The sequence below is a fragment of the Sapajus apella genome, unplaced genomic scaffold, assembly GCF_009761245.1.
Source record: "Sapajus apella isolate SASKATOON/1434 unplaced genomic scaffold, GSC_monkey_1.0 scaffold139, whole genome shotgun sequence".
NCBI classification, from domain to species: Eukaryota; Metazoa; Chordata; class Mammalia; order Primates; family Cebidae; genus Sapajus; species Sapajus apella.
Genome location: NW_022437079.1, coordinates 2,904,368 through 2,932,365, shown reverse-complemented (window position 1 = coordinate 2,932,365; position 27,998 = coordinate 2,904,368). Strand labels below are relative to the sequence as shown.

Below are 27,998 nucleotides of genomic sequence, written 5' to 3'. Positions count from 1 at the left end.
TGGGGTCCTTTTCTCTCTCAAACTGTCCCCACTGGAGCATTCACACCCACTTTACAAAGGACATCAAGAATGTTTATTCCTGGAGGCTACCACCTACATGACACGGAGCAGTCTGGGGGACCCAGGGAGCACAGGAGATGCTGGCTGCGGCACAGGCGGGGGTAGAAGAGCCTCAGAGGTGGTGACTGGCACTAAGTTGTTCCCTGGAAGAGCTCAGGTTCACCCCCAGGCCCCAGCCCCACTCTGGACCCGTGTTTCTCTAACGTGGTCAAGGCCTAGGACAGAAGCAGAACTTTTGCAGCTAGAGCCTGGCTTGGACACCCACTTTGTAGCTTCTCCTCCATTCTCAGGCAGACTCCCTGGGATGAAGGGGAGGGGTGGGGATGGAGGCTCATGGGGCCAGGCCAGCAGTCGGGATGCTGCTTGCTAGCTCTTTTTCTCCAGGTAGGTCAGCACCAGCTCCCCTGGAGCCCCGTGACAGTCTGCAGCCTGCAGGGAAACAGCCAAGATCAGTGGGTCACTGCTGGGCCCTGCTGCAGCCTCTTGAGCATGATTTTCTTTTCTGGATGGGGTGGAGACTCAAGGCAATGGGGCAGAGACCCCCCCTTCCTCTCTCCTGGTACCCTAACATCCTCTTGCCACATCAGCCTCTTGCCTCAGACCCAGCTATTTCCAAGCTCCGGCCTCCAAGGAAGTTAAATAACAATAACAGTAACAATGATCAGCAAGGACCCAGCTTCTCCACTTGCTGGTTGTGTGATCTTGAGGAACCTGAACTGCCCTGAGCCTCAGTTTCCTCATCTATTAGAGGGCAGTCATTCTACTTGCCATGCAGAGATCTCGGGAAGGTGAGATGTGGAAGCCATGAGCATGGCTTGGTGCCTTCCACAGAGGAGGCAAAGTGTGAGTTGATGGAAGGAAGGAGGAAAGGGTGGGTCTCATCTGAGCTGTGCAACTGAATACAGCCAGACCTTTTATAGATGAGGAAATCGAGGCTCAGCCTCTAGGGTGAGATCTTAAAAGTCACAGCCAGCAGGCACAGTCACACAGCCAAGTGTGCCCCAGGTCTCCTTCCCTGTGCCTCCCAGGCCCTCACGCCTTTGAATGTTCTGCATCTGTCCCGGATGTGCATTGTGGGACTCAGAAGTTCCCCTGCCAACCCAGTGTGCCCACTGCACCCAGGCAGGTGGGGTGGGAGTCCTCGTTTCTTGATGTTTGCTTTTTGCCTCTTTACTGGCAGTATCTGATTCTGAGAGCTGGGCCCCCACTGGGAGAACCTCCCTGTCATCCCCACAGACCAAGCCCATGCTCACCTGCTCCTCAGGAGGCCCTGGGCGCCTAGGGTACCAAGGGTACCGAGGAAGCCATGGGTAGTGGGGATGTCATGGATACTGAGGGCACTGAGGATGCTGAGGGCTTGAAGGTGGGGTCCTCAGGGATGTAGACAGTGTTGTTCCCTTTAGGAATCTGCAGAGAGAGGATGCAACTCCGAGGGCCCTGTCCCAGGCCAGGCAGGGTGTCCCTGGCAACTAGAATATCCTGGAGCTGCAAATGGTGTGTGGCGAGCGCCACCTTGTGATTACCGTGCAGATCACCTGCCACAGAGAGCAAGGTGGTCCTTTGACACCGGTGTCCTGCCCCTACCCCATACTAGGCACTGTCCTTGGTGCTGGGGCGTGGCAAGGATGAGATGGGGTCCTTGCCCCATGAGAGCAATGGTGAGGCATTCCCGTGAAATACCCAGAGACAGTAAGCGTTGTAATTGCACATGAGAGGCTTATAACCCAGCCTGAGGGGTGCTGAGAAGGTGTACTGAACCCACTCTTAAAAGATGAGTAGGAGTAAGGGCCAGATGTCAGGTAAGAGGCAGTATGGCAAGCTCTGTCAACTGCAGGCAGGTCTGAAACGGGGGTTGGGAAGGTGCAGGGAAGGCCAGAAGTGGGTAGAGAGGTGGAGTGTGGGTGGGGCAGGTCAGCCCTGCCTTGCCTCCTGGGGAACGTTGGTCCAATCCCCATCCTCTGAGAAGCCACCTCACTTCCAAGGTAAACCCCCCAGGGGCTCAGGGACTGCCTGATGCTGTTCCTTACTTTGGCATGGAATTTCATTCTCAACCAGGTGCAGCCAGCCCACCACACCCATGGGTTTTGTATCAGTGGGTTACACCTACCGCAGGTTGAAAATATTCAGAAAAAGCAACACAAAATGACAATACAACAACAAAAAATACAAATAAGATGACATTTACGTTGTGTTAGGTGTTATAAGCAATCTAGAGATTATGTAAAACATATGGGAGGAGACATGTAGGCTTATATGCAAATACTATGCCAATTTCTATCAGGGGCTTGCGCATCCCAGTGAGGGATCCTGCAACCAATCCTGAGAGGTTACTGGGGGACAGCTGTCCTGTTCAAGGTGTACAGAGCTGAGAGGTGTGAACTTGGAATAAATTATAAAGATCAAAACGGAACCAAGAGGGAACTTCTATTTGGGGGAACTGATAACATTTCTGATGTATATCATTAGTGTAAAATCTGTGTGGTTTCTAATTGTGGTGTCTAAAATAGTTTAAGTTCTAACCATTAGATATAGACTAGAAATAATTATGCTGTAAGAAAAAGTTTATTGGCAATGTAATAACACAGAACAATCCTTATGATAGGTAAGGAGAAAGAGAAGGATACCAAATTGGGTGAATAATATAATCTCAGCTGTGTAAAAAAAATCTATGCAAAGAAAAGGAAGGAAACATTCCAGAAAATATTAACATTGCTTGATATAGGGTGATGAGATTTCTATTTTTCTCTATTTCTGGATTTTCTTTAATGATCATCTAGTCATTTTTAATTTACAAAATTTTTAGGAATTTAAGAGACATTCATTATGTGCGTGAAATTAGCTTATTGTAGATATTAAATTTACCCTGAAAACTTCTGGTATGGTTTTAAAAAGACTGAGCCAAGTGAAAGGCATTATGGGTGGTCCCTTGTCCCAGGAGCTATAGACACAGGCCAGTCCTCACGCTTGTCATGGGGGGACAGTGCAGGAGGCATGAGGGGAGTCCTGCCACCCTCCCTCATCCAGTGGCAGGGAGGCATGTCCAATCATGATTCATAGGGAGAGGCCGCCTGAAGTCACAGAAAGCCCAGACTGCGGCATGTTCTTAAGGAAACTGAGTTCTGCGACATTCCACAACTTTCAAATCTACAACAATGTTTCTCAAGCTGCTGGAAGTGGTGGAGTGTTGCAGAGCTCTGGTTTTTTTTTGAGACAGTCTGGCTCTGTTGCCCAGGCTAGAGTGCAGTGTGGAGATATTGGCTCACTGCAACATCCACCCCCTGGGGTTCAAGGATTTCTCCTACCTCAGCCTCCTGGGTAGCTGCGATTACAGGCATGAGACACTGAGCCTGGCTAATTTCTGTATTTTTAGTAGAGATGGGGTTTTACCGTGTTGGCCAGGCTGGTCTCAAACTCCTGATCTCAAGGGATTTGCCTGCTTTGGCTTTTCAGAGTGCTGGGATTATAGGCATGAGCCTCCACACCCAGTCCAGAATTCAGTTTCTGTAACAGAATCACCTGGGAGCTTGTCACTTGCAGTCCCGGGCCCTACTGAATCAGAACCTCTGGGGTGGTGTCTGGGAAGGTCTCCAGGTGGTTCTTATGGAGATGGAAGCTGAGCACTGCACTGTGATTTCCAACCCAGGCTGGCTGTCTTTCTCTCTCTCTCTCTTTTTTTTTTTTTTTTTTTTTTTTTTGAGACAGAGTCTAACTCTGTTGTAAAGGCTGGAGTGCAGTGGTGCAATCTTGACTCTGCAACCTTCATCTTCCCAGTTCAAGCGATTCTCCTGCCTCAGCCTCCCGAGTAGCTGGGATTACAGGCATGCGCCACCACGCCTGGCAGATTTTTGTATTTTTAGTAGAGATGGGGTTTCACCATGTTGGTCAGACTGGTCTTGAACTCCTAACCTTGTGATCCACCCACCTCGGCCTCCCAAAGTGTTGGGATTACAAGCATGAGCCACCGTGCCCAGACTATTCTTTCTTTCTTTCTTATAGGGTCTTGCTCTATTGCCCAGGCCGGAGTGCAGTGGCACCATCATAGCTCACTTTAGCCTCCACCTCCTGGACTCAAGTGATCCTCCTGCCTCAGCCTCCAGAGTAACTGGGACTACAGACGCATGCCACTACATCTGGCTAATTTTTCTACTTTTTTTGTAGAGAGAGGGTCTCCCTATGTTGCCCAGGCTAGTCTCAAACCCTTGTGCTCCAGCAGTCCTCCTGCTTTGGCCTCCCAGTGTGGGGATTAGTCATGAGTTACTGCACCCAGTGAAAATTGGCTCTTCTAACCAGTTTTCAATGCTGATGGTGCTGGCCACCATACCATGGGGACCACTGTGCTAGAATAAAGCTGACTAAGTCTTTAGGGACAAGAGTAAACTCCAGCTGCAGCCCTGAGCTTGCTTCTGTCACCCCCCGACCCCAGGATTGCAGAAAGAGAGGTACACACCACCCACTCCAAGCCCTGGGGTCTAGAGGGAAGAGGAGGGAAGAGTCTTCAACTCTTTGAGATGTAGCCTTCCCCAATGAGGCAGGGTGATGCAGGGTCTGACCCCCAGCCCTGGTGTCTGACTTCCCAGGCCCCAGCCCAGCTGATGCTGGTGGAGGTGGGAAGGGAATGCCTCTGGCCTCCTTCAGGGGGGAAAATCCATAGAGCTCACCTCCCAGTAGACCGCATCCTCAAAGCAGTTCTCATCTGAAGGTTGTCCCCAGAATGGTAATCTCAAAATAAGCCCTACAGAAAGTTGGAGATCACAGGATGTCAGGAAATGCTTTCTCTCTGCCCACCCCAGCCATTTCTCTCGGCTGGGAGAATCCTCCTGGGGCCCTTGGGCTGAGGTTCAAATCTCCCCAGTCCTGTAGCCGGAAGTGCAGAGCTCAGGAATTCCTGGGGGCTCTGGGCTGACCTGTACTGCCTACCATTTTGTTCCCCACCCAGGGAGCCCCACAGCAGCCCCCCTTCTCTGGCCCAGCCCCTCCTGCTCACCCACAATGATGCCGCCCATCAGGGCCATGCCCAGGGTCACCAAGAGACCATAAATCTGGAACTTTCCCTGTGTTCTTGGGGTCCAGTTCGCCTTCGAACCTTGAAAGTCAAAGGAATGGACAAGCCTGGGGTGGAGACAGGGGGCAGGTCAGGGCCCCATGGAGAAGCCAAGTAACCGCTTGCTCTACCCCAAAAATCTGAGCGGGTACCACAGGCCTCAGCCTTCCAATTCACAGCATGGGAACACCGGGCATATTGGTTGGTCTCTAAGACTTCTGGGAAGTGACAGAGGCTGGGGAGAGAGGCCCATGAAACAATTGGTCCAGAGGAGGGAAGGAAAGGGAGAGAGACACAGTAGGGTCCCAGTGGAACAGCAGGAGGAAGGGATGGAGGAGGAAAGGGGATGCTCCACCCCACCACGCCTCCGCCACATTTACCCTTCTTCTCCGTAGACTTCTGGGCTGGCAGAGGCCGCCGTCACGGCACCCACGATGCCGCCTATGATGCCAGGAATGCCGTGCAGGTTGTTAATGCCACATGTGTCCTGGATCTGCAGCCGGGACTCCAGGAATGGCTGGAGAGGAGAAGCAGGTGCTGCTCAGGCCGGGGGCTGCAGCAAGGGTGTGGGGGGGACCCTCAAATACTCAGAGACTCAGGGTTCTCTAGCCCTCAGCCCCCTCCCTAGGAACCCTCAGCTCACTGCCAGGAACACAAAGACCTCAGCATTCTCCAGCCCCCAGCCCCTTGCTTGGGCACTTACGGTCAGGTATACAAAACCCAGGGTGGAGAAGATGCCACAGAGGAAGCCGACAATGAGGGAGCCATAAGGCATGAGCATCATCTCAGCAGCGGTACCCACGGCCACTCCTCCCGCAAGTGTGGCATTCTGGATGTGCACCTGGATAGGGCAGGCAGAACGGGCAGGAACTCGGTGCTTTCTTGGAGCACCGGGCCTGGATGGGCTCACTTACTGGCTAGGGGGGAGGGGTGCAGCCTGGGCCTGGGAGCCAGGGATGGCTCGGAGTTGACCTCAGCAAGCCAGGAGCATGCAGAGAACTCCAGCCCCCGCCCAGGCTTGCTACTGCTGCCCTGTGTCTGTCCCTCTGCGCACACCACCCATCCCCCCAGCAGGTCTGGGCGTTTTCCACATGCTGGTACACCTGCCAGTGAGCCCTGACAGCAGCCTCACAGTTGTTTTATGTGTGCCACGTATACCTGTGTGCCAGACTAGCATGTCTGAATGTTCTTGCCAAGCCTGCAAGTCCACGTCAAGTCCCTATGGGGTAAGACATTCGCAAGCACTGGCTGCTGCTGTCTGAGTGCCAACCTGTCCCGGGTACCGTGCTGCTGGCTGTGGAGCTTAGCTCTTTCCATCGCTACAATAAGCCTGCAAGGTGCAGACAGTTACCTTGCAACATTTGCAGATGAGGAAACTGAGGTGAGAGGGGTTAAGTGGCTTGTCCAAGACCACAGAGCTAGCAAGAAGCAGAACAGTGTCTTGATCCAGGCCTTGTGGCCCCAGAGTCCCTGTCCTTGACCCTATTCCATGTCTCTCCCTGCAGATGGGTGTGGATACACACAGGTGTGCCAGTCAGTGTGCCTGATTCTCTTTCCCAGGTACCCGAGTCCACACCTGTCTGCATGGTGACAGTGTCCCCAAATAATGGATACTCCTGACAGCGTCTTAGCACACATATGCCCATGTCAAGATGCTTGTGTCAGATTATAACCTACGTCGGACACCGTGGCTCATGCCTATAATCCCAACTTCTGAGGCGGGTGGATCACCTGAGGTCAGGAGTTGGAGACTAGCCTGACCAAGATGGTGAAACCCTATCTCTACTAAAAATACAAAAATTAGCTGGATGTGGTGGCCTGTGCCTGCAGTCCGAGCTAGTCGGGAAGCTGAGACAGCAGAATTGCTTAAACCCGGGAGACGGAGGTTGCAGTGAACTGAGATCGTGCCATTGTACTCCAGCCTGGGTGACAGAGCAAGACTCTATCTAAAAAAAAAAAAAAAAAAAGAAAAATTACAAGATAAAGAGTTTCGTTATTTTTTGTGGAAAAATCTGCCAACTTCTATGGAATTTGGCCCCTCCTGTGAATGATAAAAATAGCTGCCATGTGATATGAGGGACATTCTGCAACATGACACTCCCCAAAACTTGCCCAGTTCAGTGGACAAAGCATTCCAGGGGTCGCTTCTCTGAGTGCATGGGATGGGGCAGGTGGGGTGACTGTAGGAAGCCTGGCTGGGCACAGTGGCTCAAGCCTGTGATCCAGGTACCTTAGGAGGCTGAGGCGGGAAGATCATTCGAGGCCAGACATTTGAGACCAGCCTGGATGACCATAGTGGATCTTGTCTCTACAAAATATTTTTAAAAATTGATCAGGTGTGGTGGTGCATGCCTGTACCTAGCTATTCAGGAGTTGAGGCAGGAGAATCACTGGAGTCTAGGATTTGGGGCTACAGTGAGCTATAATTGTGTCACTGCACTCCAGCCTGGGTGACAGAGTAAGACCCCATCTCTAAAACAATAAAACAGCAGGCTGAGGGCCGGTGCCTGGAGGTTCAGAGCCTGGCAGAGGGGATGCACCCCCAGCAACTCTGCTGGGCAGGCCAGATGCACTGCTCAGCCCATAATAAAATCAGCACCTGGGTTATGGGCAGGATGATGAGGAGTAAGAGCCATTGAAACAGCCGGACCTCCAAGAATCTCACTCTGGGTGCTGCTGAAAACTGGCCATGTGCTCAAAATGAATCATTTCTCTCCCAGCCTCATCTGCAAGATGGATGTGATGATCCCCTCGGAGCTGTGGGCAGGCCATGGTGATGGCACCCTCCAGGCCCAGGCACTCAGCCACACCCCCGATGCCCTATGCTCACCATGTCCAGCTTGCCCTTCTTGTGCAGGGCACTGGATGTTGCCACTGAGGTCAGCACGCAGGCTGCCAAGGAGCAGTAGGTATTGATGGCAGCTCGGTGCTGGCTGTCGCCGTGGTAGGATATGGCTGAGTTGAAGCTGGGCCAGTACATCCACAGGAAGAGGGTGCCTGGTAGACCAGACAGGGCCGACAGGCCCGGGGGGAGAGGCATTAGATAGGCCCACGGCTCAGGCAGGCGTCCTGTCTTTTAGCTCTGGAGATGACCCCCACATCCAGCTATCTGCACTAGGAAGTCTACCCTGACCCCTGTTTCTGCGTTAAATGCCCCCACCCTGTTCCCACAGTACCAAGAGGGAGAATCTTTTCTCTGCTGTAGGGAGATCCTCCAGGTGGCACTGCTGTCTCTCACTATACTGTGAGGAGCTCCTGGAGGGCAGGGCTGGGTTTTGAGAGACCAGAACAGGTGTGGTCACTGTGTTCTCTGGAATGAATGGACACAGGAAGTGGAAATGCACATCCTGCCCTAGCCCAGGGATGGAGTGAGCAGTTCCTGGTTACCACTGTGTCTGCACTGGGACATTCTAGGGGAAATACAGGATGAGTGACCAACTTCTTTCAGCTGCTTGGGGAAGAGGGACAGTCATGTGGGATTCTAGAAGTATCTACAGGCAACCTCTGTCTGCCCTTCCCCCAAAGAGAATTGGCAGCCACCCACCACCACACCATGTGGGGATCAGGTCTGATCATGGCCACCTTCACCCATCATGGTGGCCCTCAGTCATCAAGGCAGTTCTCACCAATCATGGCAAAGAGGTCCGACTGGTACACAGAACTCTCTCTCTCCTTGCTCTGCTCTAGGTTGCGTCGGTAGAGGATCCGGGTCACTGTGAGCCCAAAGTAGGCGCCAAATGTGTGGATGGTCATGGAGCCCCCTGCATCCTTCACCTGGGGTTCGAGGGGCCTGTCAGACCCTGGCACCTTCTCTCCCTCCCTCCTCATAGCAGTCCCCATCCTGCCACACACACATGCCCAGGGCTCCAGCCTTCTCGGAATCCTCGGTACAGGATGGAGCCTGGGGCCCTCACGGGCCAATCAACTGGTAATGTGGGGGGAAGGTAGGGATCCCCACCAGCAAAATTCCAGGATGTCCTCACCCAGCAGATGTTGCTGTTCCCAGATGGGGAAACCCAGGCCTGGAGAGGGGTTTGCTCACACCGCTGGAGGAGGAAGGGCAGAGGCAGAACCCAGGGAAAGCCACTGCCTGCTTGCTCACCCACTGCTTTCTGCCTCTGTACCTCTCATTTGACTTCGTCAGGCCTCAGGCTCTCTGTTGACACCACAGGGGCGATCCCAGTGACATAGCAGGGCTTTTGTTAGCATTTGTGCAGGGGACTTGCCCCTGGCAAAGGCCTGGTGCTCAACAGGTGCCTGACTAATGTTGGTCCTCCGCACACTCACCTCCCCTTCTCTTTAACAACCTCCTCCTCCCCATTCACAACCAATCTCAGATGAATAGAATCATAGACTCACTCCTTCACTTTAGATGGGGGAAACCCAGACAGAGAGGTAAATGTGTCATCCAAAGTTGTTGACAGGGCTGAAATTCTCGACTCCCAACCTAGCAGATGCCTCTACTAGCTGTGTGACCTTAGGTGAGCCACTTAACCTCTCTGAGCCTCAGCTTCCTCATCTATAAAATGGGGGTAAGCCAGGCGCGGTGGTGGCTCATGCCTGTAATCCCAGCACTTTGGGAGACTGAAGCAGGTGAATCACCTGAGGTCAGGAGTTTGAGACCAGCCTGGCTAACATGGTCTCTACTAATAAAGTACAAAACTTAGCTAAGCATGGTGGCACGTGCCTGTAATCCCAGGTACTTGGGAAGCTGAGGCATGAGAATTGCTTGAACCCGGGAGGCAGAGCTTGCAGTAAGCTGAGATCGCACCACTGCACTCCAGCCTGGGCAACAGAGCAAGACTCCGTCTCAATAATAATAATAATAATAATAATAATGAAATAAAATGGGGGTAATAATTGCGCCTAGGTCAGAGCTAAGGATTAAGAGTTAACCCATGGAAAGTGTGCACATTGGGGCCCAGCAAAGGGCCAGTGCACCTTACATGTGAACCATTACTGTGTTTCAACTTGAAGAGAGGCTGAAAGACTGTCATGTGTTAAAATAATTTCTGTAGTAGATTGGGGAGGGGTTTTGAGGGCATTAGAGCTTTCTCTGCCTTTTTTTTTTTGGACAAAATTTCCCTCTTGTAGCCCAGGCTGGAGTGCGATGGTGTGATCTTGGCTCATTGCAACCTCTGCCTCCTGGGTTCAAGTGATTCTCCCGCCTCAGCCTCCTGAGTACCTGGGATTACACGTGCCCGCCACCACGCCCAGCTAATTTTGTATTTTCAGTAGAGATGGGGTTTCTCCATGTTGGCCAGGCTGGTCTCGAACTCCCAACCTCAGGTAATTCACCCAACTCGGCCTCCCAAAGCGCTGGGATTACAGGCCTGAGCCAGCACACCCGGCCCTTTCCTGCCTCTTAACTCATCCCCAAGATACCACCTTAACAGCCTGTTTCCGATCTCAGCGACTGGCCCCACAGCCTACCCCTGAACAAGCCTCTGTCCTCCCTCTCCCTTGTCCCACCCTACGCAGCCTCCAAGGCCATTATTCTCCTCCTGGTGGCTCCTGGCTCCTCCACTTGTTCCCACTGTGCTAACCCAGTCTTAGTCCCATGATCTGTCACCACAGCAACCAGGACAACCTCTTAAGCTGGGACTTCTGCCTCCCAAACGTTCTTGTCACCCTAGAGAAAGCGGTGTTTCCTTTATATGTGTCTGACCACATCACTCCCTGCTGACCTCCCCGCTGCCCTCATGATACAGGCAAGCCTCCTTAACATTGTTTTTTGAGGGCTGGGTAACCTGTGCTCCCCCTCACCCGTCACCCATGACCTCCCTCTCAGCACAGCCCCTTTCCAGCCACAGCCACTGTGGAGCCCTCGCTGTGCGTCTGTCTCCAGCCTTGTGTACTCGGGGTTCTTTCTGCTTCGAATGCCCTCACTTGCTCCTTCGCCTGCTGAGCTCCTACGTGACTTCTGGCTTTGACTTCTCCTCCTCCAGGGAGTCTCCCTGACCTGCCAGGCTGCTTTGGACTCTCTCCTCTGGGCCATTGAGCCCTTGCCCCTTGATGTGCTTCTTACCACAGCACGGGCTCACTGCCGATGTACTTCCTGGTTCCCTCATCTGACCGTGAGCTTCTAGGGGTTAGGGTTAGGGTTAGGCCAGCCCCACTCACCTCTACCTCCTAGAGCCCAGAGCATTCCCTGACATGCAGTCAGACTCCTATGTAGACACTGGGCTAGGTGCTGGGGAGAGAGATGGTCCAGGTGGCTAAGGCTTTCTTCCCTTCGCAGATGAAATAAATGCAACAGAGAAAATACACCAGGGTAGTGTGAAAGCAATGGGAGGGATGAGATAGAAGGGTACACTGTCTAGAGAAAGCCTGCAGGGCTTCTCTTAAGACAGGATACGCAAGGCTGAGCACGGCAGCTCACGCCTGTAATCCCAGCACTTTGGGAGGCTGAGGCAGGCGGATCACTTGTGGTCAGGAGTTCAAGACCAGCCTGGCCAACATGGTGATACCCCGTCTCTACTAAAAACACAAAAATTAGCCAGGCATGGTGGCTTGCACCTGTAATCCCAGATACTGTGGAGGCTGAGGCATGAGAATCACTTGAACCCGAGAGGCAGAGGTTGCAGTGAGTTGAGATCGCACCACTGCACTCCAGCCTGGGCAACAGAGTGAGACTCCATCTCAACAACAACAACAACAAATGAGAGGATGTGCACACTGAGATTCAGTAATGCAAAGGACTGAGAGATGACCCTCGTAGGCAAAGGGAACAGCCAGGGAACAGGCCCGGAGGTGGGACTGAGCTCTGTGCCTGAAGAGCAGACAGCAGGCTATGGTGAAGCACAGGAAGATGGGGAGACGGCAGACAGCAAGTGAACAGGAAAGTTGGTGCCAGAACAGGAAGGGCCTTATAACAAGTTGGTGTTTTCTCCTGAATGAAATGTTAAAACCGCTGATAGATATTCACTGGGTGAATGGTCTTCTATGCATTATTTATAGGCTGCTCTGGCTGCTGGAGGTGACTTGCCTTAGGGACAAGGAAGGCAAGAATCCAGGAAGGAGGAAGAGATGTGGTAGCTTGGACTAATGCGGTAGATGAAAAAAATGATGAAATGAATGACTGAATTTAGGGTGACCTAAATCAACGCCTTCCCAGTAGAGGGAGTTCCAGACAGAGTCCAAATGTAGCAGAGGAGGCAGCTAAGAAAAGCATGCCGTTTCTGTGTGAGAACCCCTACTATCCAGAGGCACCAAGGAGGCTTCTGAGACACAGTCAAAGGTCTCAGGTGCCCCTTATCTGAGCCGCCGAAGTGACCTCCCCCTGGGAGCAGCCCTCCTGGCATGATCCACGTGAATGGCAGCTCTGGGTTGCGTAGCACACACCACGGCCGCCTTGACCATCCACCGGGGATCCGGCCCTATAGATCTGCCCCTCAATACGCTGGATCCCTTTTCTTGGCAGAGCAATCTGCAAATGTGGTACGTGTGCAAGAGAATGTGCAGAGATAGCCTACTCCTTCCACCTGATGTGCGGGGAAGAAAGGAGGGGAAAAAACCACATTCAAAGAAGCCCTGCTGTGCCCAGGTGCTGGGTTGGTCTGCCAGGTGGACTATGGTACCTGCCTGGTAGATAACATGACTCCCACTTTAGAGATGAGAAAACTGAGTGACGTTCAGGAGGCTGGCACGTCTCCCCAGCCATCCCTTCCTCCATGCCCCGCTGTCCCCCAAAGCATCCCCTCCACCCCATCCCCATTCTGAGCCCCTCTCACCTGCAGCAGGTTAAGCAGAATGAACTCATTCACAGCAAAGAGGGTCACTTGGAAGAAAGTCATGATGAGCAGCTGAATGGGGCTGACTTTACCCAGAACTGCACCGAAGGCCACGCAGACAGAGGCCACACAGAAGTCAGCGTTGATGAGGCTGTGAGGAGACAGGCCAGTGGGGAAGCTGGGGCAACAGCAACAGGAGGCACTGGAAGCCCTGGACTTTGGACATATATGGATTTGGGCTTGCGGCTTAACCTTTCTGAGCCTCAGTTTCATTCTCTACACTAATGGGCACCTAACATCTGGGGCTGCTCCAAGAATTAAACCACACATGAGACAGGCCTAGTCCAGCAGCACAGTCTAGGTTCCCCACCCCATGCAGCCCCACCTCAGGCCCCCACTGCTTGCAGGCAGCTCAGGCTCAGGCACCTGTGTGGTCTGGCTGTTACTGTTGAACATGCCCCATATTTGGGGTCCTGCCCTGCCCCATAGCTTCTATCTGCTATTCTAGAACCTCCTCTCACTGCCTCCTCTTTCAGGAAGCCTTCCTGATTCCTCCAACCAGACGCAGTTTCTGCCTCCAGATCCTTCTGTCTCACTATGCACAAACCTCTTTGTTGGTGACCAGGGCCTTGCTTGAGTTTGAGCTATTGGGACCTTCCCTTTACCTTCTCCATGAGAGAGGATCTATGTCCAGGGAAGAGACAGAAGGGCCTTCCTGCAGGAAGGAGGGAGCTGGGATGGTACTGGATGGAAGGAGGGGGCAGGAAGGCCAGCAGGGAGAGTGGAGGCAAAGGGGCAGGTACATAGGTCCTGCTCAAGCCTGAGCCCTAAATACCTGCCAGCTTGGCAGAAGGCTGATGAAGAGGTGACAGCTGGATGGACATTGTGTAGACCCTGGTTCCATCCATGTGCCTGCTTTGCCCAAGCTGGTCCTTGTTCCCTGCCAGCAGCAAAGCTGTCCTCTGGAGTCCAAGGCAAGACCCTCAGTGTGGCCTCAGGCCAGAAGAGTTGTTAGTGGGCTGGGTGTAGTGATAAAAGGGGCTAGTTCCTCAAGGCTGTCACATTTAGAGTGGACTCCCTTACCCTTCCATGCTCAGGGCTGTGTGTATGAGAGAGAGAATGGGGTGAGGAGTGAGAACAAAGCAAAGTGCAGGGCCAGTTAGTGGAATGGGGGTGGGGTCCTTCCCAGGACAGAGAGTGTTCACTGGACTGTCCACCCCACTACTGCCTCATTCACTGCTGCGTCTCCAGGGCCTGATACAGGGCCCAGCTAAATGAGCGGTGGCAGTTCCTAAGTGCTGGGCTCCGGGACCTCTACTAAGAACTGCGTATGCCCTCCTGTGCCTCCCCTGAGCCATACAGGACAGGCACTGTCATGAGCCATATCATTTAGATGGGACATGGAGACTCAGAGAGGCTGAGTTATTTGCCCAAGATCCCATCACTGTAGATCCCATGAGAAGATTCGTCTTGATAGAAGTGACCATTAGAAAGGAGGGAGATTGGCCCGGCCTGGTGGCTCACACCTGTAATCCCAAGGTGGGCGGATCACTTGAGGTCAGGAGTTCAAGACCGCCCTGGCCTGCATGGTGAAACCCCATCTTTAATAAAAATACAAAACTTAGCCAGGTGTGGTGGTGAGCACCTGTAATCCTAGCTACTCAGAAGGCTGAGGCACGAGAATGGCTTGAACCTGGGAGGTGGAGGTTGCAGTGAGCTGAGATCGTGCCACTGAACTCCAGACTGGGTGACAGAGTGAAACTGAGCCTCAAAAAAAAAAAAAAAAAAAAAAAAAGGGGAAAAAGAGAACAGAAAAGCCCACCCCTTGGTCTGTCAGCACCTGGGAGATGGAGATCCAGATACCACATCTCAGGAGGGCCGAGTAGAGATGGGATTTCACCATGCTGGCCAGGATGGTCTCGAACTCCTGACCTCAAGGCTTGGGCAGGGCCTGCAGAGGGGCACTTTCTACAGTGACAGGTGGGACTTGGATGACTCTTCAGCAGGGACAGGACAGAAGCTAGGGGAGGGGCCACATCTCTGGATCCGCAAGGTCAGGTCTGGGGACAACATGCTCATCCCAGCCCTGGGCACCAGAAATCGACTCCAAGTCAGGTGCTGAAAAATCAGTCCCCTGAGAGCCAATTTGTCCAAACTCAGTTTTTCTTTTTTTTCTTTTTCTTTTTCTTTCTTTCTTTCTTTTTTTTTTTTTTTTTTTTGAGACAGAGTCTCCCTCTGTCGGCCAGGCTGGAATGCGGTGGTGCAATCTTAGCTCACTGCAACCTCTGCCTCCCGGGTTCAAGTGATTCTCTTGCCTCAGCCTCCCACACACTCAGTTTTTCAAGTGACCAACTTGCTGAATAACTGAGTCCCCAAAAACCTATTAACTCAGGGTTTGTAATAATTCCTTTTGAATTTTTTTGAGATTAAAAAATATTCATTTAGCCAATGATATATATTCCAGGTATGTTTATACTTTGGATCTATGGCTTCGAGAATAACTTCTTATGCATTTTGAACTTCAGGGTGAGACACATGTCACGGGTCTTCGACACAAAAATGCTATTTTATTGGTTCCAACACCTATCCAGTTGACCATCTTTCCTGCGAGACTCTTAATTCATAGATTAATTAGCTGGCTTGAATGAAGTAATTTTTTGCAAATATTTGACACATGTCCTAGATTTCAGACATCTGGCTTCCAATACCTGCTTGGTACCCTAAAGGTAACATCAGGGACTTGCCCTTTAAATGTGGTTTTATACCAATTTGCCTCTAAGCCCTTTCTGTGAACTTAGTTTATAAGTGAGCTAATGAATGTTCATTGTCACACACCAATGATTACTTTCTCAAATTAAATTTTTTTTTTCTTGAAGGATGGGAGAATGGAGGAAAACAGATTTTTTTTTCTTTAGCCAAACTTGTCATATGTTTACAGAAATAAAAGTCTGTCTGAACTGGACTTAAAGGAGAACCTCCAATAAAGTAAAACTTGGCTAAAGTGAGAAAAATCTCCCAAAGGCTCTTGATTAGCACTTGAGCAACACAAATTGCTGTAGGTTTCATAAGCTGCCACGGGATGGAGACTTTGATAAATGAGTCATTCAGTGAGCTGACTACTTTGTCCATTGATTTTTTTGCAAGTTGGCTTTGGGTGGATTTATTTTATAACCTGTTCATGGTGGTGTGGGTTGGGGAGGTATATTGAGGCTTGGAGGAGTCACTGCAGAACAGAGGGAGGGGCTGAGTCACCTGATGAGAAGGGGTTGGTGGTGCTCATCAGAGCGAGTCATCACAGGGAAGTCTGGAGAAGGACAGAGCTGAGAAGTGGCTGTGGGGTGCTCCACCCTTGGAGGCTGAGGCAGGGGGAGAGGGGCTTCAGCACCACCACTCCACACCTACTCCTGTCTCACAGCTGTTTCTAGCACCTGTTCCCTGGGGTGGGTGGGTGTGGTGAGGCAAGGCAGGGAGAGAGGTACCTTCGTTCGGCTGGAGTCCCCATTCGGTTCCCTCCACAAGGAGCCTCTGAGGCTGGCACAGACATCCCAGCTCTCCCACCAGGGCTGGGCGATTTTGATGTGCCAGGCCCGGCTGGCCCTGCCCCCAGAGGAAAGTCTAGCCTCAAGTCCATGCAGCTTTTGTTGTTGGAAAAAGGAGACCTTCCTGTGGCACCTGGATGATGCCCACCCTGGAGAATCGCTGGTCAGAAAGGGAAGTGTGTGTGTGTGTGTGTGTGTGTGTGTGTGTGTGTGTGTGTGTCTGTCTCTCTCTCACAGGCCCAGTGTGGCCTTTGAGTGTGTGTGAGAGTAAGTGTGTGAGTGTCTTACAGGCCCAGTGTGGCCTGAGTGTGTATGTGAGTGTGAGTGTGTGTGTGTGAGTGGATGTGTGTTAGTGTGTCAGAGTGTGTTAGTGAGTGTTGTGTGTGTGTGCAAGTGTGTCTGTGTGTGTGTGCGCAAGTGGATATGTGTGTTAGTGTAAGTGTCAGAATGTGTTAGTGTGAGACTGTTGTGTGTGTGTGTGTGTGTGTGTGTGTCGTAGGCCCATTGTGGCCTGAAGGACGACTTGCCTTCTAGTCCCAAGCCCCGGCCCCGCCACTGGGCACTTCCCTCCCCAGGCCCACCTGCCCAGCCCCATCCCAGCCAGACCCCCTGCCCCAGGCCCATCCGCGCAGCCCTGTGGCACCCAGTCCCCCGCCCCAGGCCGCCCACACTCACTTTTCCACGCCCACAAGGATGTGGCTGTCTTGGAAGGAGTGGAACCAGCCCTGCATGAGCAGTGCCCACTGGATGCCGAAGGCCGCCAGCAGGAAGTTGAAGCCCACGGCACTGAAGCCGTAGCGCTGCAGGAAGGTCATGAGGAAGCCGAAGCCCACAAATACCATCACGTGCACATCCTCGAAGCCTGCGGGGAAGGGGTGGCCAGGACTCGGTGGTCTCGCAAAATTCACTCACCCTGGTTTTGGTCCAGGAGGGCGGGGGCAGCACCTCAGTCTTCCCCACCACTGGCCGGTCCACCTGCTCCACCAGCCTAGCCCTGTCCCCACATCCCCACATCCCAACCCTGGGCTGGGCACGTCCCACTGGGTACAGAACCGCGGTCCCATCATCAGGGCCTCTCTGGAAGGGGAGGAGTTGGGGGACCCGACTTGGGCCACCACCTTGGCCTATCTAACCACTGGGCTGCAGCAGCAAGAGATTCCCAAGCACCCTCCTTGAAAGATGGCAGCTCCTTGGTTCTACCTTCCTCCCTGGGTGGCTCTGCAGGCCTAGGGTGGAGGTGGCAGCTGGGCATCGGAATTTGGGGCCAGATATGGGTGATATGCAGGGTCTAAGGTCTATAGCCCAGACTATCTGAGGCTATGAGGCCCTGCCCTTGCCACCACAACACTGTTCCTTTGCTACAGAGAATCAGTGCTCATCTGGGCAAGGAGTTGCCTGGACAGGCCAAGCACATCAGTTCCAGCTCATCATATCCTCACATCCCACCACCAACTCCAGTAGATACTCATCCCACATCCCACCACGAACTCCAGCAGATACTCATCCTCACATCCCACCACCAACTCCAGCAGATACACATCCCACATCACTCACCACCAACTCCAGCAGATACACATCCCACATCACTCACCACCAACTCCAGTAGATATTCATCCCACATCCCACCACGAACTCCAGCAGATACTCATCCTCACATCCCACCACCAACTCCAGCAGATACTCATCCTCACATCCCACCACCAACTCCAGCAGATACACATCCCACATCACTCACCACCAACTCCAGCAGATACACATCCTCACATCCCACCACCAACTCCAGCAGATACATATCCCATATCCTACCACCAACTCCAGCAGATACACATCCCACATCACTCATCACCAACTCCAGCAGATACACATCCCACATCACTCATCACCAACTCCAGCAGATACGCATCCTCACATCCCACCACCAACTCCAGCAGATACACATCCTCACATCCCACCACCAACTCCAGCAGATACACATCCTCACATCCCACCACCAACTCCAGCAGATACACCTCCCACATCCCATCACCAACTCCAACAGATACACATCCCATATCCCACCACCAACTCCAGCAGATATCCAGCCCCTCACCACTGAGATTTGAATTTGGACCCCAGTTACTACATCTCCATGGTGGTGACTCTGGGAAAATTATGTATTTTAACTTAAGGCTTGGCAGCTGCTTCTGGAATGCTTATATCACAGATGTTGGGGGCATTCAACGCAGATGTGTATGTAAAGAAGCATCTAGCATAGTGTCTCCCCCATACGAGGTGGCCCAAATAGGCAGACGTCATTGTTTATTTTCACTCTGGCATGGCCTAATTCTGAGTTCTGACAGTCTTCTCCAACCCATGTGGCCTTGGCAAGCCACTTCCCCTCTCAGAGCCTCCGTTTTCTCAATGACCAAACTGAAGGGCTGTACTTGGATGGTCTTCACTCCCCTCTCAGCACTTAGGTCGCATAGTTCTAAACTCCAAGAAAATAACAAGACAAAGAGCTCTGAGAAGAAAAGAGACTTGCAGAAGCGTAGCACACTGATAAGAACCGCAATGTCACAGGACACAGGGGCCAGATGGAAGGGCTCCCACTGGCCAAATCTGGGACAGTTTGAGCACCAGAGTAATTATGTGTTATAATGAATTAAAACTGTTAAAAAAGGAACTCATGAGTTCATCCCGATAATAAGTTGGTAAACAAATAAATGAGGTAGCAGACAGGGCGCTTGCTTCCAGTGGAATGCTAAGGCTACACTGTTAAATGTGGAGAGAGTGCTAGAGTTGGAAAATCCTCATCTTCATGGTAAAGATTCAATCAGTGGATGCTAAATGCAGGGGGGAGTTTTGATTATGCACAGGACATCTGCATTGTCTTAAAGACTTTCCTTATGAACTGCTTATTAGTTGCAGGGGAAGAAAATAACAGTAATTATACTGGGCAACATACTGACTGGGTGATCAAAATTAATGTCTCTCATGCCTCCACATGTGATACCCTGAAAAGGACGTATCCCCTGTGTGGGATTCTAGCTGAGACTGCAGAGCCCAATGTAATCATGAGAAAACATCAGACAAACACAAGATGAGGAACACGCTATTAAAAATGGGTGAGGCTGTATTCTTGAAAAGTATTAGTCATGAAAGACCTTTGAAATGTTCCAGATTAAAAGACACAACAAAAGATATTAAAGTCAATACTGTCCGGGCGTGGTGGCTCACACCTGTAATCCCAGTACTTTGGTAGGCTGAGGCGGGGGGATCACCTGAAGTCGGGAGTTCGAGACCAGCCTGACCAACATGGAGAAACCCTGTCTCTACTAAAAATACAAAATTAGCCGGGCATGGTGGCACGTGTCTGTAATCCCAGCTACTTGGGATGCTGAGACAGAAGAATTGCTTAAACCCAGTAGGCAGAGGTTGCAGTGAGCCGTGATCGTGCCATTGCACTCCAGTCTGGGCAACAGAGCAAAAATCCATCTCAAAAAAAAAAAAAATTGGCAATACCTTACTCTAGACTAGATCCTGTATTTTGTGGGGATGGGAGAGTGGGGGGCATGCTATAAAGGTCATTATTGGGTCCATTGAGAAAATCAGATTTAAACAGTAGAGTAGGCCGGGCACGGTGGCTCACACCTGTAATCCCAGCACTTTGGGGGGCTGAGGCGGGTGGATCACGAGGTCAAGAGATCGAGACCATCCTGGTCAACATAATGAAACCCCGTCTCTACTAAAAATACAAAAAATCAGCTGGGCATGGTGGTGCATGCCTGTAATCCCAGCTACTCAGGGGGCTGAGGCAGGAGAATTGCCTGAACCCAGGAGGCGGAGGTTGCGGTGAGCCGAGATCGCGCCATTGCACTCCAGCCTGGGCAACAAGAGCGAAACTCAGTTTCAAAAAAAAAAAAAAAAACCAGTAGAGTAAGATGTTGTATTAATGGAAATTTATGCAGCTCATTCCTGTGGTTATGGAAGAGAATATCCCTATTCTTAGGAAATATAGTGGAGTAGTTAAGGGTAGAGGGTCATGAGGTATGTGACTGACCCTCAAATGGTTCAGAAAAACAAGGCATGCATGTGTGTGTGCATGTGTGTGTACATGTGTGTGCATGTGTGTGCGTGTACATACATGTAGAGAAAGAGTGAGCAAATAGTCGAGTCTGAGTTAGAGTATATAGTATTCTTTTGTTGTTGTTGTTGAGACATAGTCTCACTCTGTCGCCTGGCTGGAGTGCAGTGGTATGATCTCACCTCATGGAAACTTCTGCCTCCTGGGATTCAAAAGATCCTCCCACCTCAGCCTCTGTAGCAACTGGGATTGCAGGCACGTGCCACCACACTGAGCTAATTTTTTGAATTTTTAGTAGAGACGGGGTTTTGCTCTGTGGGCTATGCCAGTCTCGAACTCCTGGCCTCAAGTGATCCACCCATCTTGGGCTCCCAGAGTGCTGGGATTACAGGCATGAGCCACTGCGCCCAGAGTGTAGTGTTCTTTGTGCTATTTCTGTTTGAGCAACTTTTTGTAAGTTTAGAATTATTTCCAAATAAAAAGTTAAAAGGAAAAGAGACTTCAGGGCCCCATCCCGGCCCCGCCCACCTGCCTCCCGGGGGATTCCTCCGACCCCACCTCTTCCCCTCCCCCTGCTGCTCCAGCTGCTCTGGACTTCCTCCTGCCTGGGTCCCACACTTTAGGGTCTTTGCCTGTGATGTTCCCTCCAACTGGGATGCTGTTCCTGCAGAATGGCCAGCAGATCTCAGCAAATTGTCACTTCATTAGAGAGGCTTCCTGACCACCCATTTAAGACAGAACCTCTCCCTATGGCACCGTTTTCTTTCCTAGGTTCTTTCCCTTACGACATCTTTTTTCTTTCATGGTTTTTATTTTAATATATTTGTTTGTTTGTCTGTCCCACTCCGCTGTAAAACTCCAGGAAGGCAGAGCCATTCCTGTTTCATTCCTGGTGGTATTCCCAGCACCTAGGAGAGTGCCCAGATCGACTTCTGGTTAATAGCCGTGGATGAACAAGTGATTGTTACTTACTCAGGAGCACCCAGGTGTACCAGCTGAGCGGTGGTCCAGGAGCCCAGGTGGGATTTCCCAGCCTGTTTCCCTCCAGGATTCCCTGGAGGCCCAGGCCAAGGCCATAGGCCCCTCAGCTAGCAGCTACCTGGAGGAGGCTTAGCGGGCTTGGCACACTGAAGGGCAGGGGTACAGGTGAGTGTGGGAGAGCTGTGGGTCCTGGCCAGGGCGGTGCTCCGAGCTTTGTCTGAGTTTAGCTTCGGTGCCGAGTTTACGTGAACAAATGCACCAGGGCTTGGGTTTCTCAATGTGCAGCTGATTTCATGTGTCCTCATGTTGCAGCTTTATCACATTTCCACTGTCGTGGAGAAGAACTGATGGGTGACAGACTGGAAGAGAGGTGTGAAAGAGAGGGAGGTGACAGATTCAGATGACAATTCCAGAAGCAGGGAGGGGAGCTGACAGGTGTCAGGATGGCCGTGCTGTTGACAAACACAAAGAAGCAGTGGGAGGAGTTGGCTATGCCCCAGGGAGGTGGTGGGTCTGGCCTGGCCGTGGTGCATGTGAGAAGATGGGGGGGGAGGGGGGGTAGAGGACGAGGTGGGGGAGAAGTGGAGCCTGGTGGTGGGGACTTGGAGCTGGGGTCTAAGATTGGGCAGCTCTGCAGATAGAGCTGTGAGTTGCCATGTGGGAAAGAATGGGCAGAAAGACACAAGCCGAGAGCTGGCTGTGCCTGGAGCTAGCAGAGAAGATGAGGAAGGGGGCACAGGGAGGTAGGAACCCCTGGGAAAAGACAGCATTACCACATATGGGGTTTTCACACCGCACGAGGGGTGTCCGCTGCCTGTTATTTAGTGAAGCTATGTGGCAGGGGTGAGCTGAAGAGGATCAAGGGAGCCACTGGTGCCGGGGGAGGGGTGTGTGGTTTCAGGGCTGCCGTGGCCTCTGTGTGGCCTCTGCGTGGCAGTCCTCACCTTCCAGGTCCTTCCTCCCTGCCTGTGCCTTCTCACCCATTCTGTCTTCTCCCTGCTGTGGTTGCCCTATTTCCCTTTTTCACCCCGTCTGGGGGTGTCTCCTTTTTTCTCTCTCCTCCGTCAGGCACCCACTTCCTTCTCCTTGGGAACCTCCCCAGTTCGTCCTCTTGCTTCCTGTCTCTTTATCTGTCAAGCTGGTCTCAATTCAGTATCACAATGTATCCATTTATGAATTTCTGATTCATAAAGTTTGGTGCTACCTAAAATGATTTTTAGGCTGGGCGCAGTGGCTCACACCTGTAATCCCAGCACTTTGGGAGGCCAAGGTGGCTGGATCACTTGAGGTCAGGAGTTCGAGACCAGTTTGGCCAACATGGGGAAATCCCCTACTCTGCTAAAAATCCAAAAATTAGCCAGGCGTGGTGGTGCACACCTGTAATCCCAGCTACTCGAGAGGCAGAGGCAGGAGAATCGCTTGAACCTAGGAGGCGGAAATTGCAGAGAGCCAAGATCACACCACTGCACTCCAGCCTGGGCAACAGAGTAAGTGAGACTCTGCCTCAAAAAAACAAAAAAAAATTTTTTTAAAAGATTTTTAATAGTGATGATTTGAGGGTCCAAACTGTATTGACCATCAGCCAAGGCCAGAACCTCTCAGATCCACAGTTTCTTTGTCGGTCAGATGGGAGAGAGTAGCAGTGCTTGGCCAGTGTTCACATAACAGCACTTGGCCAGCGCTGTGACTCACATATACTGGGAATAACCCAATCAGAGCCCTAGGTGGAGGCAGCCGGTTCTTCAGCAACTGCCCGATCATGTTAGTTATTATTTCTCTTTTTCTCTTTCTAGACTGACAAAGTTGCATTGGCTTGGGTCAGCAGGATGACCCTCAGTCCCCCTCCCCAGCTTCAGTGTCTCCACCACGTCTCTAACAAGGTGCTGATACTTACACACCCTCATGGAAGGAGCGCTTGCTCCCTTCTGGGAAGCCCAATACCTGCATTTACTATCCTCTCCTTTTATGCCAGGAGATGTGCACCCACCAGTCACCTGTCATCTGGGATCTTCTTAGATATCCTGTACTTTTTTTTTTTTTTTTTTGAGACGGAGTTTCACTCTTATTGCCCAGGCTGGAGTGCAATGGTGCAATCCCAGCTCACTGCAACCTCCGCCTCCCGGGTTCAAGTAATTCTCCTGCCTGAGCCTCCCGGGTAGCTGGGATTACAGGCATTTGCCACCAGGCCGGCTAATTTTGTATTTTTTTAAGTAGAGATGAGGTTTCTCCACATTGGTCAAGCTGGTCTCAAACTCCCAACCTCAGGTCATCCGCCTGCCTTGGCCTCCCAAAGTGCTGGGATTACAGGTGTGAGCCACTGCGCCCGACCAACCCTGTACTTTAAATAACATTTGCACCCTAAGATGGGCACTCTAAGGCTCACAGTGGTGAGGTGTTTGGCTCCTCCATGCAGTGGTGCACCTAAACGGGTCTGTTGAATTCTAAAGTCCCACGGCCTGCTGCCTGTGGGTGAGCGCGTCCTTTATCAAAGGGAGCCTGCTTCGGCCTCATGACACAGTCCTTCAGGTGTTTGAAGCCAGAGCTACCTCCTTCCTGGGTCAGCTCCTGAAATGTGTCCCACTCCTCCCTTGGTCTTCCAGGGAGTTCCTGGAGTCCAGGCCCTCGTGGCTCCTCCTTGGGCCAGCCTCCCTGAAGCCACTGCCCTCAGCGGTTCACCCAGGCCCGGGAGCCCCAGCCCGCAGAGAAGCCACCGCCGCACCTCAGGCCTCCGAGGGCACTGCCAGGGTGAGTCCCCAGCTGGCTCCGTGCCTGCTGCCTGCTGTGGGACCCATGCCTGGGGAACCACAATCAGGCCAAGCCAGCTGGACCAAGCCCATTTCCGAGCTCCTCCGGAAATGAGATGGCCAGCAGGCTTCACCAATCCCCTGGGTAGAAACGAGGCCTGCACAGCTGCTGACGGCCTGGAGCCAGGAACAGGGAAGGCACCTCGGGGCCGGCCCTTACCCTAATCCCCCAGGAATCACCTTGCTGCCCAGGAACTCGGCTTGGTGACCCACATGGGCAGGAAGCCCTGTGCCCTCTGACTCCTAACCACAGCCACCGTGAGTGGAGCCAGGGAAAGGGGAGGGTTGAGATTAGGGGGAGTGGTCGGTGGCTGGGGGCTCAGACCCCAGGGCTGCTCCTCTCCAGCCTTAGTCTCCTCATCTGTAGAATGGGGGCCATCACAGCGCCTCCGTCACAGGTGGTGGTGGTGGTGATTAAAGGAGAGAGTGCACGTGTGATTGGACAGGCCGCCACTGTCTCTTGCCAGGAATCTTTCCCTACACCCCTCTCCTCTGTCGCTTCCTACTCCAGTGGCCAAGACCTCTCCAGGAGAACTAGCAGGGGAAACTCAAGGCCCCCCTTAATGCTGGGGCTCTCTCCCCACTTCCATCCTTCCCCATCCCTTTCACAAACCCTCCTCTTGGGCCACACAGAACCACTATCCCTCCTCGAAACACCACCTGCTTTTGGTGGCCCCCTTGGCTGCTCAGCTTCTCCCCTCCTCACCATCCACCGCTTCCCAGGAAACGATCACAGACCTCTTCTGCCCAGAGCACTTGGCCTCACTGAGGCCCTGGGCGCCAGGGTGCCCTTCTCTGCTCCCAGAAAGTCTGAGGACAGAGACCCAGGATATTCAACTTGTTTATCCAGAGTGACCATATGGCTTATCCCTGGGTCCCAGCGAACTACCACCAGCACCACCTTCACTCTCAGAGGTGTCCTCATTGGGATGGTAAGTTATATGATCACACTACAGATAAGTGCTTGTTGCATGAATACATGAAGGTGGCATGTGAAAGGCGGGGGGGGGAGTGGTGGGAGGAGGATAAGCGCTGGGGAGATGTAAGGACTGTGTCCCCCCGCTGGTGAGGTCTGCAGCTCCTATTACAGGATCTCTTTGTTTTTGAAAGGGAGAGAGATAGGGATCCACTCTGTCAGCTAGGCTGGAGTACAGTGGTGCTGTCACAGCTCACTGTAGCCTCACACTCCTGAGCTCAAGCGATCCTCCCACCCCGGCCTCCCAAAGTGTGCTGGGATTACAGGTGTGAGCCACCGCACCCAGCCTATTTAAGCTCTTTTTTTCCTTCTTTTTTTTTGAGATGGAGTCTTGCTCTGTCATCCAGGCTGGAGTGCAGTGGTGTGATGTCGGCCCACTGCAACCTCCCCCTCCTGGGTTCAAGCGATTCTCCTGCCTCAGCCTCCTGAGTAGCTGGGACTACAGTTGCGAGCCACCATGCCTGGCTAATATTTTGTATTTTAGTAGAGATGACGTTTCACTGTGTTGGCCAGGTCTCTATCTCCTGACCTCGTGCTGGGATTACAGGCATGAGCCACCATGCCTGGCCCTATTTAAGGTCTTGAGGTCCTTCACTGCCCAGACACACTGGGCCCATGGGGGGCCCTGTCCCTTATGCTCTGGGGTCAAGCGGTCAACAAGAGTGGGAAGGCAGGGAGAGGAACAGGCAAAAGAGGGCCTCAAGCTTGCCCGGCCCACTGTTTGCTGGCAGGTCCCCGGCTGAGGAGAGGAAAGGCAGGCAATGTGAACGGTGGATTCGAAGCCTGAATCCCAAGGCTGCAGCTGTCAAGATATCTTTTAAAACAGCCCTACATGGAGCTCAGGAGAGGGAGGCTGCGGTCTCCCCAGCAGGGGGCGCAGCCCTTGTTGGTTGCTTCCCTTCTAGGCACCAGGTAACTATTCACGCAGCTCATGATAGCCCTAACTTTTTGGCAGCCACTTCATATGCCTGGCTCCCATCAAGCCTGCAGCCCCGCAAACTCAGTCTTTTTTCATGCAGACTGCCATTCTGAACATGTGCAGTTGTTTACTTGGAGATAGAGAATCCCCTGTTGCCAAGAGTGTCTAAGCCATGGAGGAAACACCAGTTGATATAGCGGCTTTAAGGTCCCTTCCAAAACTCACAGTCAGGGACTACATGAACACCACCGGCTAGAATAATTGTTGGCTGATGGCGGATGGAGTGGAAAATCAGAAAGTGCCAGGGCATGGGAAGAGCACTGGGCTAGGAGCCTGGAGGTTGGGCAGCTCTGAGTGACCTTGGCTATCTCTCCCTGCTCCTGAGTCCTAGGGCACCTGTGTTTAGGGCCCTTGTAGCAATTGTTCCATTATGAAGTGAGGATCCTTCCCCAGCTCGGTGCCACAATCTCACCCTCACCCCTGTGAGGGAGGCCCTACCATCATTCTCTAGAGGAGGAAATTGAGGTTCAGGAAGGTTGACGTTTGCCTGAGGCCACCCAGCTGATTTACAGCAGAGCCAGGAGAGAAAGAGAGGCCTGTGATGGCAAGGTCATGCTCTTAACTACAGCACAGCCCACACCAGAAAATTCAGGGGTGCTTGTTTTCCCTCTCCAAGCCAAAAGGGGATGGGTGTCCTGGCCTCCTGGCCCCCCACTGTCCCCACAACACCTCTGCCTGCAGCAGGGCCAGCCGGCCACTGAGCCGTCGCTGTGGCCCTCGGCATGGAATCAGGAGCCAGGTCACCCACCGACTGGTAATGGAGTGAGAGGACTCGGGTCTTTTTAGGGTACCAGGCAGGGCTCTCTGGCAGGGATGCTGGGGACATCTGACGGCTGGGAGGGCAGTCAAATAAAAACATCACCCTGGTGTTTTCTACTAGTTTGTTGTTGTTTTGAGATGGAGTGTCGCTCTGTCACCCAGGCTGGAGTGCAGTGGTGCGATCTCAGCTCACTGCAACCTCCACCTCCCAGGTTCAAGCGATTCTCCTGTCTCAGCTTCCAGAGTAGCTGGGATTACAGGCGAATGCTGCCACGCCCGGCTAATTTTTTGCATTTTAGTAGAGATGGGGTTTCACCTTGTTGGCCAGGCTGGTCTCGAACCCCTGAGCTCAGGCAATCCACCCGCCTCAGCCTCCCAAAGTGATGGGATGACAGGCATGAGCCGCCGCGCCCGACCCCTGCTAGTTTTTCACGGGGAAAAGGGGTTTGTTCCCACGCCTGTCCTGCAGAGGCCGGTGAGCTTGGCGGCCCGCGGCAGGTGGGGAGCTGTGCGGAGAGGCCTCGGGGGCCTGTGGGCGGCGGGACTTACTCGGGTAGCGATAGTAGAATTCGTTCTCCTGATCGCTGAGGTTCCTGCGCACCCTCCCGGTCCACCAGTGGGCGTCGGCCTGGAAGTCGTAGCGCACGAACACCCCAAAGAGAATCACCATAGCCCCCTGCAGGAGCAGGCAGGTGAGCGGCAGCCGCCAGCGGAGATTGGTGTTCCAGGCCATGCTGAGGGGTGCGGGGCTGGGCTGGCGCTCGGAGCCCGGCGGGGCTTTTGAGACCTGGGCAGGGGGCGGGGCAGCCGCGTGGGGCACTGAGCTGCGGACCCGGGAACCGCCCGCTCACTCGCCCAACGTTGGTGGGGCAGGGCGGAGGAAGGGTGGGGAACCCTAGCCGAGGGCCCCAGAAGATCCCCGAGTCGTGCTGGGGGACAGCTGCAGGAGCGGGAGCCAATAAGGCAGCGGGCGGGGGGGGGGGGGGGATCCGGGAGCCCCAACTTGTGTGTGGCCCGTTCACCCTGGGGCCTTTCTCCTTTTGTATTGCTGAACAGAGAAAAG

General features: G+C 52.8%; 1 protein-coding gene and 1 long non-coding RNA gene across 6 annotated transcripts in view; one reads left to right on the top strand and one right to left on the bottom strand.

Moving 5' to 3' along the window:
* LOC116540379 overlaps positions 1-23,281 on the top strand; it is a 35,471-nt gene extending 12,190 nt beyond the window's left edge. The window contains exon 3 of the long non-coding RNA XR_004264412.1: positions 23,211-23,281. This is a non-coding gene — a long non-coding RNA (uncharacterized LOC116540379). The remainder of the gene's footprint in view (positions 1-23,210) is intronic.
* Positions 51-27,742, bottom strand: RHCG (Rh family C glycoprotein). 5 transcript variants are annotated; one of them, XR_004264410.1, is made up of 11 exons: positions 27,485-27,741; positions 17,049-17,235; positions 12,835-12,985; positions 8,728-8,875; positions 7,932-8,098; positions 5,805-5,942; positions 5,482-5,618; positions 5,045-5,143; positions 4,719-4,792; positions 1,314-1,467; positions 51-489 (listed from the first exon to the last, which is right to left on the bottom strand). XR_004264410.1 is itself a non-coding variant. In XM_032263874.1 (11 exons), exons 1-10 carry the CDS (start codon positions 27,666-27,668, stop codon positions 1,339-1,341), a joined length of 1,440 nt encoding a protein of 479 aa, XP_032119765.1. In that variant the 5' UTR covers positions 27,669-27,738; the 3' UTR covers positions 51-562; positions 1,314-1,338. The 5 variants fall into 5 exon arrangements, 4 of the variants coding, with proteins under 4 accessions (XP_032119765.1, XP_032119764.1, XP_032119767.1 ...); XM_032263874.1 differs by having other exon boundaries at positions 51-562; positions 5,045-5,169; positions 27,485-27,738; XM_032263873.1 differs by having other exon boundaries at positions 5,045-5,169; positions 27,485-27,738.
* Between the last annotated feature and the right edge of the window lie 256 nt (positions 27,743-27,998).